Raw genomic sequence first — 17356 nt, forward strand, 5'->3', positions numbered from 1 at the left:
AGGCAGAAACTCCAATAGGTCTGGTTCAAACTTGCCAAGCCTGTTAAGGCCCCATTTGGCATGGTACCCTAGCCCTTCTGCCCACATTCCACTGGCCAAAACAAGTTACATGGAGAAGCTCAACACCAATGGGATAGGGAGTGTACTTTATCCAACATGAACTAGGGAACTAGCAAGGGAAGGTGTGGGGGGGGGGCGGGGAGGGTGAATTGTGAACTCATAATACAATCTACCACAGATTGCCATGTACCATCAGGATTTTGTCTATCTCACCCTCTCTCATCTCAGACTCTATGTTTCAAATTCTTCCACAGAGTGTCTGTATTATTTTCTTAGTGCTGCCATAACAAAGTACCATAAACTAGGTGGTTTAAAATGACAGGAATTTATTCTCTCGTAGTTCTGGAGGCTAGAAGTCCAAAATCAACCTATTGGCAGGGTCATGCTCCCTCCAACGCCTCTAGTGGAGGATCCATCCTTGCCTCTTCTAGCTTCTGGTAGCCCCAGGCCTCCCTTGGCTGGGGCAGCATAACTCCAGCATCTGCCTTCCCTCCACCCGAAGAGGTCCTGTAGAGCTAGACCTCTAAGGACATGAATATTTGAGGACCAGAGGGAGGACTGTTATGGGTTGAATTGTGTCCCCCCAAAAGATATGTTGAGGTCTTAACCTCATACCTATGAATGTGACTTTATTTGGAAATAGGATCTTTTCAGATAAGGTCATACTGAAGTGCAGTGAGCCCTATTGCAATGTGACTGTCCTTAGAAGAGGAGAGGCTCAGACACACAGGGAGAAGTGGGCTGTGTGACAACAAAGGCGGGGATTGGAGTGATGCATCTGTAAGCCGAGGACACCATAGATTACCAGCAAGCAACCAGAAGCTAGGAAGAAGCAAGGATGTAGTCCACTCATGAGCTCGTCAACTTTTCAGAATATTTGAAATCTTCCAATGCCAGTTTAAACAATGTATTTAAAGATTTGTTCCTTCAATTTAGACGGTTATAGAGCGACTTAAGTATCTGAACCTAAGAAGAGCAGCTGTTTTAACTAAACTTCAGAGTGCAGAGGAAGAAATGAATGATGCAATGGACAATGTAAGTTATTTTTAACTGTTTGAAAGTGAACCTTCTTACTATATGTTGTTACCTTAATTTGTATCCGCGGTTTAAAAGGAGTTTCAGAATGCCTCTTATAAAAATGAATTTGATTTCTGGGAAGAAGCTGTAATATTATCACAATATTCATATAGACACCAAACACAACAAAACAAAACAAAAGTTATGAAACAAAGAAAAACAATAAAAGCAGAACAATCAAATCACAGGAAAAATGAGAAAGAAGAAACCAAGTTCACTTTTAAAATTTTGCAGCACCAAAGAAAGCAGAGACATAAAAGCCCTGAACTCTATAAGCACTCATTCACATCTTCAATCATTCAGCCAGCGTTTTGGAATAATTGCTGTGTTCCTGGCACTAATGTATTGTGGATGTAATGGTGATCAAATTATAAATGCTAAGTGGTAAGGGGGGCACAGGGCTTTAACTGGAGATGTGATCTATACTGGAAAGTTCAGTTTCCCCTATATGGATAGAAATTAAAAAACAAACACCAGAATTTTAAATAGATGCTATAATTCAAATAAAGTAATCTTTGAAGGAAGGTCCTTATGTTATCCTGTGAGGTGTAATCCCTAGATCTTAATGGGTGAACATAGCTGGAATATGTGCTGGGACTTCAGTAACACAAACTGGTGCTAAAAGGGAAAACAGGTGGGCCTGGTGAGCACAGAGGCTGTGTTCTGAGCCTCCTCTTTGAGGTCATCAATGAAGGAAAAATTTAAAGGACCCATAAAACCTAGGGGAATTTCCCAACTGGAAAGGTTGTCCTTAGAAATGATTGCCTACGTTTATAGTTCATAAGATCTATGACTAAGGATGCCTGCCCTCTCTTTCATAAAAGAGCAGAAATGGTGACTGTGTACAATGGAGTCACTGTTTATATGCCTCAAGCAGTGTTTCTCCCTGGCAGTCCAGACCACCTCCAAAAGAGTCGCCTGGAAAGCTTACTACAAGTACAGATTTCGGAGTCCCACATCCAAGAATGACTGAACCAGAATGTCTGTGGTGGGACCTGGAAATGTATTTTTACAACATCCAGAGAACATGTCTATCCCCACTTAAGTTTGAGGAACCCCACTTTAAGGTTTGGGACACTGAAGAGCCCTGGCTTATCATGCTTGATAAATCTTCAAGTTTCTACATGTTTTGAAGGACTTTAGATGGATGCCCTTCAGCTAAAGGCAGGTGAACTTAAGAAAATCAATATAAAGGAGTTGGATATCAAGGACTTAAATCTCCAAAGAAGATTTATAAATGGCTAATAAGCACATGAATAGAATCTCAAATCACTAGTCATTAGGGAAATACAAATCAAAACTACAAGATTGCCACCATTAAGTATTAAAAAGTACATGTATGTATGTGTATCCAAGAAATGGAAAACATCAAGTATTGTCGAGGATGGTGCAGCTCCTGTGTAAAACAGTTTGGTATTTTCTCAAAATGTTAAACACAAATTTACCATAAGATCCAGAAATTTTACTCATATGGATATACCCAAAAGAAGTGAAAGCAAGGACTCAAGCAGGTATTTGTACCCCAATATTCATAGCGAATAGCATGGAGGTGAAACAATCCAAATGTCTGTCAGTGGATACGTGGATAAACAAACTGTGGTATGTAGACACAATGGAATATTATTCAGTCTTAAAAGGAAATTAAATTCTGATACATGCTAAAACATGGATGAACCTTGAAAACATTTGTGCTGGTGAAATGAGCCAGAAACAGAAGACAGATACTGTGCAATTACACTTGGGCACCTAGAATAGGCAAATTCAAAGGGGCAGAAAATAGAACAGAGATTACCAGGGGCTGCGGGGAGACGGAGAAGGGGAAATTACTGTTTAATAGGTGCAGAGTTTCTGTTTGGGTTTTTGGAAAAGCTCTAGAAATGGAGAGTGGTGATAGTTGCACAACATTTTGAGTGTATTTAATGCCACTGCATTGTACACTTAATATCATTAAAATGGTAAATTTTAGGTTATATATGATTTACCACAGTTAAAAAAAATTTTTTTAAACCAAAAACATCTTTGCAGATTCTACTATGCAGCCAGGGATGAGAACCACTGGTATAAAGGGGTGAGAGGCACATGACCTTAATGTGAACTGGAACCTGCTGGCGAAGAGTGTGAGAGCTGTAACATTTGATGTGCTGTGAGAGAGAAGTGGGAGTGGGGTGGGGATGGGTGTGAGAGTTTGTGGTGGGAGGAAGGACAGGTCAGTCTGGCATCCAGCACAGAAGACAGAGACAGGATCGGTTTTCAAATGAGACAGATTTGAATTCCAGATCTATAGCCTACCAGCCCTGTGACTTTGCTTAACCTTACCTTTTGTTCAATTGTTTGAAAAAGGGATGATACCCCCTACCGCATAGTGTCATTGTAAGTATTATATGAAATGATGCTTGTAAAATGCCTAAAACCAATGGTTATATTCAAAATAGCTAACATCTATATTGAAGGGGCTAGGCTGGCTTCATGGGCTAGTGACCTCTGCGGTCACATAGAGCCCCGTGCTTAGAAGGGCCCCACAATTAGTTTAATGCTGTGCTGTCAGTCGTGAAGTGTTTAATCGCTTTAGAACAAAGGCTCTGCATTTTTATTTTGTACTGGGCCCCGCAGGTTAGCTGAGCTGTGCAGGGTCATTCACCCAATCACAGCAGTGCTGGCAGCAGCGCTGAAGAGCCTCGGCTGTGCCAGGCATTAAACCGGGTCCAGAGGTTCCTCAGCGAGAGGCTCGGTGGGAGGCGAGCTTGAGTGTAGTGGCTATAACTGCCGCCTTTCCTGTGCCTCCCTCTCACCGTGGCTGTGTCTGGAGTCCCTCTTACAAGATCCTCTGGTCTAGTCTCTCCAGATAGAAGCCTCCAGTCCTCTGGTTGCAGGAGAGGTGGTGGTGGGGCTGAGGGACAGAGTTGGCTGACTGAGTGAGATGGAGAGTGACTTTGGCCACTAGCACCTCCTTTTAAAGATTTTCAACCAGTCTCCCTGTCTTCTGCTCTCCATTCCCCATCTTCAGAGGTGCCTGGTGTCAACAGGTCATGAGCTTCTCGAGGATTTTGAAGACTGAATGAACTTGATCCTTGTTGTCCCCTCCCCCACCCCTCCCACACACACCCATCCCTGTCACCACACTGAGCCGTTAGCTTTTTCTGATCTAAGTCAGCTACCACTCATCCATCTGCTTTCTAGCTACAAAAATGTGTAGCCATGGAGGGTCCGCTATCACTTTCTCTGGTCTCTTTTCCCAGTCTGTGTCCTCGTGAGTTTATTCCTGTTTTCATTCTCCTGCTGTATTTTCATGAGGTTTTAGGGAAGCAGCAAGCACAAATGCATGTGTTATTTGCCTTGTTAAGCAGAGGTAGACTGATAGTTTTTAAGACTCCAACATCCAACTTATTTGAAAGCTCATCTTCTGGTAGCCCCTCGGCACCTGTATACATGTGGCTTCAGAAACATGGTCTGCTGTTAAAATGTTTTTCCCAAGTTGGGACAGGAAATAAGGATGATAAGGAAAGAGTGACTGCTTCCTGACTGGTCTGAGCACATTTCAGTCCCTAGCTCATTATCCATGGATTCCATGGAGAAGGGGGGTGGGGGTAGCCCCATCAACAAGGTTCTCAGTCTCATGTAGCTCCCCTACGAATTGACAGTTTCCTTTGTACTTAGCTACTTCTCCCAGCCTTCAGCTGGGGACACTCACGCAGCATCTCTGTACTGTGCATGCCTCTTTGCTCTGGGATGCTGCAGTGGTCCAGGCAAGACCATAGCTCCCACCCTCATCTGTCCTCAACAGTCAACTCTGGAGCAAGCAACTAATGAAAGATCCACATCTGAAAGTAGGAGGGAGCCAACGTGGACCCTATCACCCTTGGCAGTTGCCCACCATGCCATCTCTCCCCAGTTCTCTTGTTCCTGCTAAGGTAGTCCAAGGACAGTGAACCTTTCAGCAATCTGCAGCCTGTAGAGAGTGGTTGTTAACTTCTCTGGAGATCATCAACGGAAAGAATTGCTGAGGGCAACTTTACATTCTAGGAAGAGCTAAATAAATGCAAAAATAATTTGTATATAACATTTTACTATTTTAAAACTTAGGTAAATTGACTAAGAATTTGGTACAATTTCAAATCTTTTCAATAATAATTTTTTCAGTATCTGTTTTCTGAGATAGATCATAGAAAATGCTCTAGCTAGCTTATGCTCATTCTACCTTATAAGAGAAAGTGCTCTGTAAAATTCAAACAAGGTCTTATAACAGAAATGAAAACTATATGCCTGTTAAATTTTGGACAAGTACAGAATGGTTGCAATTAAGAAAAAAAGCCAAACCCTAGCCGGTTTGGCTCAGTGGATAGAGCATCAGCCTGCAGACTGAGGGGTCTCAGGTTCGATTCCGGCCAAGGGCACATGCCCAGGTTGCGGGCTCAATCCCCAGTAGGGGGTGTGCAGGAGGCAGCTGATCAATGATTCTCTCTCATCATTGATGTTTCTATCTCTCCCTTTCCTTTCCTCTCTGAAATCAATAAAAATATTTTTAAAAGAAAAAAGCCAAAATTTGCTTTCTAAATTACTTCTTGGAAAGTTACAGCACTATCAAATAAGAAATGAAATAATACCATTAATTTCAGCAAAACTTATGTCCACATATTTAATGTTTTCAATATTTGTTTTAAATAGGATGAGCTGTTTCGTACTCTTGCATCTTATAAACTTATTGCACCAAGATATAGATGGCAAAGAAGCAGATGGGGACGCTCGTGTCCTGTGACTTTAAAAGAAGGTAACATTTATCCAGGAATGGCTGACCTTTCCGTAAGGTAAGTAATCATTTTCAGAACTTAATTTCAAAACTTCCCCATATCTCTTTTCAGTTGTTTATGATCGTGGTATATTTTAAGTTTTCTAGGTAAAATGTACTGTCTGTCATCAGAAGAAACATTAAAAGCATTTTTATTGAACCCACGTCCCTATCTTCTTCCACCAATGCCCGCACCACCATTCAAAGTATTCGTATTTGGACCTCCATCTTCAGGGAAAACAACACTTTGCAATTTGCTTGCAGAACATTACAAAGGAAAGGTAACTACTTTAGCTAGCTAGCTGGCTAGCTTTCTACCTATTTAAACTTGATTATAATTTGTAGGATTTGGGGATTTGTAGGATTTGTACTGACTTTTCTTAATTTTACACTGTCAATTGGGCAATTGTTCTTCTGGGCTTGGAGTGGGAAAGGCATCCCCCTTGCTGTTTATTGAGGCTTCCAGACCATAGCCCCTCCCTTCTTCCCCAAAGCCCCCAGATTTGACTGTTATGTCGTACAAGTGACACCACCCATTACCTCTCCTGGTTCCACAGGTCTCCTGTATCCTGGGTTATACCCCTCCTGCTCACCATGGAGTGAATAAGTGGAGAGTTCTCTACAATGTACTCACTCCTGCCATTATTCTTGGTGGTTTCAGTAATTACTAGGATGACCCTCCCAAGGCCCTGACCTCTCCCCTCAGTGATCTTGTTCTCCACACTCAGTAACTGAAGAGAAGTTGCATTTATCTTGGACCAGAGAGATAGCAGTAGAGGTAGGAAGAAGTGAACAGATTTGGGATGTAATTTGAAGACAGAGCCAAAGCATTTGAGGAGGGATTGGTGTGTAGAGGAATGATATGAAAGCCAGCATGGCTAGAGTGGAGGGCGTAAAGGAGGACTGGCACAAGATGAAGGTGGCTGAAGATGTAGTCAGAGCTATGCAGGACCTCGGAAGGAGTCTGAAGGAATGAAGGAGGGAGGAAAGGAGGGAGGGAGGGAGGAAGGGAAGGAGGAAAGAAGAGAGAGAAAAACATCAATTGGTTGCCCTCTGTACATGCCCCCAGCGGGGATTAAACTTGCAACCCAGGAATGTGCCCTGACCGGGAATCAAACCAGCAACCTTTCAGTGCACAGGACGATGCTAAATCAGCTGAACCACTTCTGCCTGGCTACAAGTTCTTTTTTTATTATAAGCATTATGGATGTTTTCTATCACTCTGTGGTTTGGCCTTTCACTTTTTTTAAATGAAAAATGCATCATATCTTTCATTTAAAGCTAGTCACTAAGTCCTGCCTACACTGAAGGATAAGGGAGTTAGATTCCACCTTCTGAGGGGAAGAGTATTAAAGGATTTGTGGACATGTTTTAAAACCATCACAGTGTATATCAGACAAAAGAATTATAATTTTAAAATATAAAGAGTTCTTAAAAATCAATAAACAGAGGAAGCCGCAATGGAAAAAATATATAGCCAATAGGCAATTTACAAAATAGATAAAAATAGCCATTAAGCAGAGAGATGACAAAAAATTAGATATGTCATGTCAGCTGTTTGAAAGATCACTATTAACGACCCATGTGTGACTAGGATGGGGAAAAGTACCTTCTCATACACTGCTGCTAAGAGTATAACCATAGGGGTAGTGATTGGAAATATGTATAAAAGCCTAAAATCCATGCATATCCTTTGAACTGTCAATTCTATTTTATAGAAACTATCAAAGAGATATACATAAGTATATTCATCACAGCCTAGTTTATAATATAAAAAACATGTATACTTAAGTATATATTATTGGTATTTTAATTAAATAACTCATAATATATTTAGCTAATACAATGCTGTGTATCCACTAAAAGTAATCGTATGAATGTATGTTTATTGGCATGGAATAAAATAATGTAAGCATATTGAAGGAAAAACAAAATGGAATCTAGAGGTATGAAAATATTATTTAAATTTAAAAGGCATATAGAAATCTACTTGTAACAGTTAAATATGTAGAATATTACCTACCTGACAAAAGACTTACATTCAGAATATATATAAAATTTTAATCCAATTTTTAAATGGGCAAAAGTTGACACATGCTTAAAAAGATAAGGTAAGTGAGTTACCAAGAAGTGCTAAAAAGAAATTCAAAATTACTAATGAGTGAGGCAATGTAAATTTAAACTACAATGAAGCACTTCTTCAGACCCATTAGAATGGTTAAAATTTAAAAGATTCACAAACGAAGTGTTGGTGAGGATGTAGAGTAAATGCAACTTTCATACATTGCTGACAGGAATGCAAACTAGTTCAGCCACTCTGGAAACAGTTTAATTGTTAATTATAAAGTCAAATACACTTACCATATGACCCAGTAATTCCACTCCTAGATATTTACCCAAGGAAAATGAAAACATGTGTTCACAAAAGGACTTCTTCTGAAATGTTCATTACAATTTTACTGATAATAGCCAAAAAGTAGAAACAACCTAAATGTCCATCAATAGATGAATGAACTAAAAAAAATTATATATTCTTACAATGATACCACTCAACAATAAAACTGACAGATTACTGACATATACAGTTATACTGATGAATCTCAAAAACATTATGATAAAGGGGGAAAGCTTGGAAAAGATTACATCCTACATAATAAAAGCCTAGCCACCATAATGGCAGAACGGCCAGAACGACCACTAGACCAGTCACTATGAAGTGCACTGACTACCTCTCTGTTCCTTTCCCCGGCTGGCAGGCTCTGATTGCCAATGGCAAACAGGGACCCGGGGTAGGTGGCAGAGGATGCGGGCAGCGCCAGGCCAAGTCTCTCACCCTGCCAGTCACCCCCCACACACAGGACGACAGCTGGCGAGGGTGGAGCCGGCAAGTGGGCGGGAATGGCCGACCTCTCAGTCCCTCCACTGGCAGTCAGGCTCCCATCGCCTGATGGGGAATGGGGAACCAGGGTGGGTGACAGCGGGGGACAGGACTGGCGAGTGGGCAGAACGGGCCAACCCCTTGGTCCCTCCTCCCGGCCCACAGGCTCCTATTGCTGCCCATGGAGAATGGGGAACTGGGGTAGGTGGCAGGGGATGTGAGTAACGCCAGGCCAAGGCCCCCATCCCGCTGGTCGTCCCACACACAGAGGGCGACTGGCAGCGGGGGTGAGGCCGGCGAGCAGGCAGGAACGTCTGACCTCTCGGTCCCTCCCCGGCTGTCAGGCTCCCATCACTGAATGGAGAACAGGGAATCGGGATGAGTGGTGGCAGAGGGCGGGGCTAGTTGGCTCTGATCTCAAGCTAGGCCTGAGCACCGTACCCACGCACGATTTCCTGCGCCGGGCCTCTAGTAGTAACTATAAAGAAGCATGAGGGTTGCCCTGGCCAATTTGGCTCAGTGGATAGAGCATCGGCCTGCAGACTGAAAAGTCCCAGGTTTGATTCCTGTCAAGGGCACCAGAAGGTACCTTGGTTGAGGGCACACCCACAGTAGGAGGTGTGCAGGAGGCAGCTGATCGATGTTTCTCTCTCATCAATGTTTCTAGCTCTCTATCCCACTCCCTTCCTCTCTGTAAAAAAATCAATAAAATATATATATTTTTTTAAAAGAAGCAGCATGAGGGCACTTTGGAGTCGATATAAATGTTCTATATCTTAATTGTGGTTGTTGTTATGTAAACTCATCAAGCTGCATACTTTTATGATATGTAAATTATACAAACAAAGTTGATTTTTAAAATATATGTAACTTGAAGATATATTACATGATGCATTCATAAGTAGATATATAGTCCTACATGAAAAATATGACTGAATTTCTATGAAAGCAAGTGTTGAAAAATCAATGAATTCTGAAAATAACAAAACTCAAGTCCCATTAAAGATTTGTAAGCTAGCTCTGGCCGATGTTGTTTGCTGGTTGAGTGTCGTCCCAAGTACCAGAAGGTTGCCAATTTGATTCCCAGTCAGGGCACATGCCCAGGTTGCTGGTTCGATCTCCTGTCAGGGTGCATACAGAGATAACTGATCGATGTTTCTCTCTCACATCAATATTTCTCTTTCCCTCTCCCTTATCCTCTCTCTCTAAAAATAATCAATAAAAAAACATATTTCAAAAAATAATATTAAGAAAAAGATTTTAGGATAGATAGGTAAAGATATAGAAATAGACACAGATACAGATACATTTACAGATACAGATACATAGATATAGACATATAGATATGTAGATATGTAGATATAGATATAGATTAACAATGTGTAACTGTGCTTATGTTGGTTTTCTCAAATATTCTTTGCAGGTAGTTGACTATGCCAAACTTGTTCAGCCACGTTTTGATAAAGCCCTTGATACGTTAATAAAAAATACTGTAGCTGAGGCCACTGAAGACGCTATTAAGACTGTGAGAGAACGGCTTCTTTCAGAAGCAGAAACTAAAAGACAAGGTGATCTGTCTTTTTTAAATGTGTTTTTTAAGGTTGGGTTAACAATTAAGCCTGGCAGGCAAGAACTTCGTTTGCTCATCTTGATATCTCTGGTACCTTACACCTTAATAAGTGGTTGAATAAATGAGTCTACATCAACCTGATTCATAAACAGAAAAGATTTCAATTCTAGACTTCTAAGGAAAGGAAACAGAAAGAGCTTCCAGATTTAGATTGCATTACTTTTATGAGTTTGCTTGCTGGCCAGAAACTGAGCATAATTTATACCTTTATCTCCACCAGTCATGATACCACCCCTCCACCTGACTCATGAGGTTTGAGTTGCTGCTGCTGTTGTTGCAGTTTTAGGCCTGTATGTTAACTCTGATTATAAATCAGATTGTTCTATTTGGGAACTATTCATTTTAAATTCAAAAAGCCATACAGCAATGAAACTGAAAGAAACCTTAAGATCAATTAAAGTAACTATACAGATGAGAGAACTGAGACGGTTGAAGGTTAAATGGCTTCCTGAAACTCACCCAGCTAATAGCATAGCTGATACTTGAACCCTGGTTCCCAAAATTCCAATGTTCTTTCTCCTGACCAGCTGCCTCTTCCTATACCTCACTTCTTATTATATATTTAAAAATAGACACAGGGGTTTGGGGTTTTTTATTTTCTGTTTTTCTTAAGGAAGAATGTGATTTTTCATTTCTATTTTTTAAGGAAGAATGTGATTTTTATTTTCTGTTTTTCTTAAGGAAGAATGTGATTTTTCATGGCTATTTTTGAAATTCAGTGATTGGTTTTGGTAGAATTTATGTCTATAGTTGGCACCCTTGTAACTAGTCACATTGGAACACATGGAAGTTGCTTAATATCTAAACATCTCCTCTTAGTGGAATACCCACAATGCAGCACTTGCAATATTCTACATGGGATATTTCTCACTTTCAAAGATCTGGAAACAAAATTTTAGATTAGCTCCAGTGTTTTAGACTAAATTCAGCCATCACTGTTTGGATTTCCAGAAACTATGGCAATGTATTATACTCTAATAGAGCCATCACTGCCTCGATTCCAAATATTCTTTTCCTAATAAAGTTTTTCTCACTACAAAAGTTATGTCAGATCATTTTTATTGGGCATTTACTGTACATTGAGGCTATGCTCAATGCATTGCATGCATTCCCCTACTTAATTCTCATAACAGGCCTATGAGGTAGGCATTTTTATCTCCACTTTTAGTACATGAAGAACCTAAGGCTTAGGGGGGTTAAGGTATTTGCCCATAGTTGACAGCTAGCAAGTGATAGGGATTCAGATCTACTGGGATTCAAATCAAATTTGTGCTCCTATCCTCTATGTCTCTCAAGTGCTCACAGAAAACTGGGAAGAGCAGTGATAATCCAGAGCTATCCTGCTAAGAATTGGATGCATTCTTTAGCCCTCTCTTTTTTCTATTCATATTGGTAATAATTAATTGTGATTCTATGGTATATGTAAAATTGCATTCTCTTAAAATAATTCTTCTTTCTAAGTAATATGTAATTATTGTAATAAATTGTATGTTAGATGAAGATTTAAGTTAATTATTTCCAGATGGTGGGCCAATTTTATAAATAACATTTACTAAATTATACATATTTTTATTACAGATTTGAAATGCCATCTTATTAATGTTAAGCTCATTGTAAACTTCTGTATTTTCTATTCTTTTCCTCTTTCTATTATAACCTTTAATATAAAATATAATTATTAAAACTTTATGATGCATTTTAATCTAATAATACAAGTTTCTGCTCAAAACATTTTGTTTTGAAATTATTCCTGGGTATTCTTTCACTTATTCCATAAAATGAATGCTTACTGTGTGCCAGGCTTTGGGATACATGTAGAATTTTGTCAAGTTCTACAACAAATCCCAGTGGGAGAATTGTGTTCCATTATACAATAATCTGACAATAATTAGCATCTTTATTATTAAATCTTCTCATAGAGACAGATGAAATCTCTCTTTTTTTGTCTAATATTTGTATCCTTCCTTAACAAGAATATACACTTTTCTTAATTTTATTTCTAGATATTTTGTCATTTTGTTACTATTGAGTGAGATTTTCTATTATATTTTCTAATTCATTATTACCAGCATATTAGAAAAATGTTTAATATTTATATATTTGTAACTGCCCACCTTATTAAATTTACTTGCTAGATCTTATAGATTTTTTTAGTTGAGTCTCTTGAGTTTTGCAGATAATCAGTCACATCATTTAGAGAAGAAGTGTAGTTTCAACTCCTCTTTTCCCATTATTTGTGCTTATTTCCTTCCTTGACTAATTATGTGCTAGGAATTCTAGAATGATGTTATTAAATAGTGGGAGTGATAGAGGGCCTCTTTAAATGGATTCTTTTCCAATGTTTCTTCATAAGGTTATTAAGTATTTTTATCTGGAATGGATGTTGATTGCCAAGTGCCTTCTTGGTATCTATCAAGCTAATCATGAAGTTTTTAATCCTTTGACCTATTGATTTCTCAATTATGCTAATGTATTTTCCAACATTAAACCATTCTGATAGTTCTGCAATAAACCTTACTTGGTCATTGTTTATTATTCTTATGACATGTTTTTTCTTTTGATTTTTAATCTAGGATATTTTTTCTACACATACAAGTGTGGTTGTATATAACATTTTCTTTTTTGTGTGCTCTATTTGTCAGATTTTACTATCAGGGTTTCACTAGCTTTTTACATAAATTTAGAAGTTTCCCATCATTTTTATGCTTGAAACGATTTAAGAAGCAAGGAAATTACCTCTTCTTACATGGCAGTGCTGAGCTTTTGCTACACAAGAATACAGCATTGCATAATAAATCTGCCTGTCTTCTTTTTCATTAGGCTAAAACAAATGAGTGTCCAACATGATGCCTAAGGGACTATAAAAAAATAACAACAAAAAGACCAGCATTGAAATTGCATGCCATCCAGATGATCATCCAGATGACGCAGAATGAATTTATATTTTTAGTATACCATCCTAAAAATGAAAACCAAATTTTTAAAAATATACTCATAGACAAGTCACAAAACAAAGCTTGAGAATATTTACCCAGACTACTAAAATGGCTTGCTATTCAACCTATTTAAGGCTGGACAAAATGAATTCATTAAATCCTTCAACAAATTCTAGAGTACCTACTTTGTGTTGGGCACTGACCTACAGGTGAACAAGACACATGAAGCTCCTGTCTTCATGGTGGTTACACATCGAAGGAGGGTAAAGGGGCAAAAATAAATAAATAAATAAATAACACAAACTGGTAGAAAAAAGTATATAACACAGCAATGGGGTAGGTAGTGATTGGGGTAGGAGTGCTGGGTTATTTGGGTGACTAAGGAAGACCTCATTGAAGAGAAGACATTTAACAGAAATCTAGATCAAAAGAGGAAGCCAGGGTCCTGGAGGAAGAGCAGTGATGTAATGTCTCTTGAAGTCTATAGTGATTCCTTTCACATTATGGCATAAAATCATAGATTTTAAAGCATTCCACAAATTGCCTTTTTTTCACCAGAATATAAAAATAGATGCTATCTCTCATATGCTACAAACTTAAAAGCTTCTTTTGAAATTCACTAATTATTCTAAATATAACAATAGGGTTAACCTTTCTTAAAATTTAAAAAAATTGGAATACTTTTGCTAGTGAATTTTATTCCAATATATTTTTTAGAAAAATTCACGAGTGGAGAGTATTGAGGTTTTCAAACATAGAAAATTATAGACTAATACAGAAGATGGCAGCTAGAATGGATCAGGCTTCCTGAAAGCCAAGTACTTTCTAAGTTGTCATCATCCATTCTTGTATTTAATCCTCACAACAGTGCCTTCGGTTTGATGGTGTTCATTGTGCATAGTAGAAATTGAGACAAGGAAATCAAAGCCACGCTGAGTCAGAACTCACATGCAAGTCTCTGACTTTAAAGCAGAGAAGTGAATCATTATACCTGTCTCCTTACCCCCAATTACCTTCTGCTAACAGCCTATTACTATCTTTCAGCTTTAAAAGACCAGGAAAGAGAACTTAAAATGAAGGAGTATGGTAAAACCTTCGAAGAGGCACGCCTTTCACTTGATGACGATGGTAAAGAAATATATTGCTACTGCTGTATTAGCCAAAATGTTTCTAATATAAACAGGTTAGCTGCTAAAGCATATTATTCTTCCACTGCAGGGCTCATTCAGGAATCACAAATAGAAAGCTCTTTAGAGGACAATGAAGAAGCCAAAATGAAGTCAGATAGTGATCCAACTGTTAAAAGTGATCAAGATGGTAACAAAATTAACTGTTAATGCCATGCTTATGGGTCTAACTTTCATTTTATTTCATATTTTGTCATCTTTAGATTGAAGGTTAAAATACCCCCAAAATTGGAACATTCAGGAAAAAAGAGTTAGTTTCTCTGTTACAGATTTAAGCTACAGAACCAAACTAGATTTACTGGAATGAAGAAGAAAATACAGAAACTGAGGAGTCTAATATGATTAGAGCCACCCCAAATTTTTCAAAATGTTTCTAAATGTAACACAACTATTATTATGTAACTAGAGACCAGTGCATGAAATTTGTGCATGGGTAGGGTCTTTAGGCCTGGCCTGCAATCAGGGCCGATCAAGTTCCCCACCTCCCTGACTCCATGTCTCCTCCTTCCCTCGCCACCTGCACACCACCACCGCATGGTTCCCTCCTCCCCCACCTCCCCTACCTTCTCTCCTTCCCTCCTCCTCCTCCCCTTGCTCCCTCAGTGCCCCCCCCCCACCTCTAGTTGCATGCCATGTTTCACGCTGTGGTCAGCGCATGTCATAGCAAGCGATCGAACTCCCATTGTCCTGATCGAACTCCTGTTGTCCTGGTGGAACTCCCGAGGGGACACTTTGCCTTTTATATAGAGACTAGAGGCCCCATTCACAAAGATTAGTGCAAGAATGGGCCTTTCTTCCCCTGGTTGCCGACATTGCCTTCGCTCCAGCCCAGAGCCACCTTCCCACCTTCCCATGCTGCCCAGAGGCCTGGAGCAGCTGGGGTGGTGCGGAACGCCCCCAGCTGCTTGGCGCCTGCATCTGCAAATTAACCCACCATCTTTGTTGGGTTAATTTACATAGTCGTTCCTGATTGGCTGGTGGGCGTCACGAAGGTACAGTCAATTTGCATCTTTCTCTCTTATTACTGTAGACTAGTGGCCCAGTGCACGAAATTCATGCACAGGGGGAGTGGGAATGGGAAGGGTGTCCCTCAGCCCAGTCTTCACCCTCTCCAATCTGGGACCCCTCAGGGGATAACCAGCAGTCGGACATCCCTCTCACAGTCCAGAACTGCTGGCTCCTAACCGCTCACCTGCCTGCCTGATTGCCCCTAACTTCTTCTGCCTGCCAGCCTGATTGCCCCTAACTGCTCCCCTGCTGGCTTGATTGCCCCTAACCACCTCTGCTTCAGCCCCGCATCTGGGACCCAGGATTCCCTCCTCCAGCCAACCACAGGCATCCGGGATCTGGGCTTCCTTCCCTCTGGTCAGCCATAGGCATCCAGGCTAGCTGCAGCCACAGGGGATGGTGGGCAGGTGGCTTTGCCTTGCTGCAGCTGCAAGTGCTGGTGCTCCGTCTCTCGGGCCACAGCCAGCCGCAGGTACTGGTGCCCGGGATTGCAGGGTGGGCGGCTTCTCCGTCTACCAGTCCATAGCCAGCCACAGGTACATGACATATAAAGTACATGTCATTGTTTCCTCAGTATTTTCTTTTTTTAGATACTATTTTAATTTTTAACTGTTTCTGAAGTTTAATATTTGTTAACCATCTTCTCCGTCTTCCCTGGGATGCAGTATGGGCAACTTCTCCAGCTGGCTGTGGCCTGGGATCACGGGGCAGATGGCTTCATCTCCCAGGCTGCACCCAGCCTCAGTCGCGGGCAGACAGGCGTGAGGCTTCTGCTGTTGGCTGTGGCCTGGGATCACGGGGCAGGTAGCTTCTTTGTCTCCTGGGCTGCAGCCAGCCTCAGGCGCTGGCGCCTGACTTCTCCGACCCCCACAGGCCCAGAGCGGCAGGGGGGCAGGGCTGCCGCCATGTTATCAGGTTAATTTGCATCCTCACTCTGATTGGCTGGTAGTGTAGTGGAGTGACAATAATTTGCATGTTTTTCTTTTATTAGTGTAGATAATAAATTATTTCATAAAAGCTTTCTACTTCCTTTATTGTGTTCAAATATAACACAGAGTTTTAGCTGTGAAGTGTTATCATTTGGTGCTATTTACCCTTATAAAATTTTTCCATGCATATCTTTTTTTAAAAAAATATTTTTTAAATTGATTTCAAAGAGGAAGGGAGAGAGAGATAGAAACATCAATGATGAGAGAGAACCATCTCTCATCATTGCCCCCTATTGGGGGTTGAGCCTGCAACCTGGGCCTGTGCCCTGTCAGGGAATTGAACCTGGGACTTCTTGGTCCATGGGACAACACTCAATCCACTGAGCCACCACAGCCAGGCTCCATGAATATCTTAACATAATTGTAAGCATACAGAGTAAACTATTTTTACCTTTACTGATTTATAATGTAACATTTAATTATTTCATTAGGAGATATTTTAACCCTCATTTTCAATTGCTGCATGATTTCCCTATTTATATGTGATAGTTCTATATGTTGGAAACTGGTAATTTTTCTGATTCTTTTGCTACTAAAAGTAATGTGCAATTAATTTTTTTACATAAAGTTTTGTCTGCAAGTTGACGTAAGTAGAGTAACTGGTTCAATAAGTATGGACCAGAGTCAAATTGCTTTGCATAAAAGTTGTTCCAAATTATGTTCCCCTCAGTAATATACAAAGTACCTGTCATTGTTTCCTCAGTATTTTCTTTTTCTAGATACTATTTTAATTTTTAACTGTTTCTGAAGTTTAATATTTGTTAACCATTATATTCTTTTCTGAGGTGACCATTTTCTCTTTTGCCCA

General features: G+C 40.1%; 1 protein-coding gene across 1 annotated transcript in view; it reads left to right on the forward strand.

Moving 5' to 3' along the window:
- AK9 (adenylate kinase 9) overlaps positions 1 to 17356 on the forward strand; it is a gene marked incomplete at its 3' end in the record, with an annotated part of 114324 nt that overhangs the window by 23228 nt on the left and 73740 nt on the right. Inside the window, exons 11-16 of the mRNA XM_079781174.1 lie at positions 997 to 1095; positions 5800 to 5939; positions 6021 to 6201; positions 10222 to 10366; positions 14409 to 14492; positions 14583 to 14681. Coding sequence (XP_079637300.1) covers positions 997 to 1095; positions 5800 to 5939; positions 6021 to 6201; positions 10222 to 10366; positions 14409 to 14492; positions 14583 to 14681 — 748 coding nt within the window. The remainder of the gene's footprint in view (positions 1 to 996; positions 1096 to 5799; positions 5940 to 6020; positions 6202 to 10221; positions 10367 to 14408; positions 14493 to 14582; positions 14682 to 17356) is intronic.

This window comes from Cnephaeus nilssonii (assembly GCF_951640355.1).
Source record: "Cnephaeus nilssonii genome assembly, chromosome: 9".
Lineage (NCBI taxonomy): Eukaryota > Metazoa > Chordata > Mammalia > Chiroptera > Vespertilionidae > Cnephaeus > Cnephaeus nilssonii.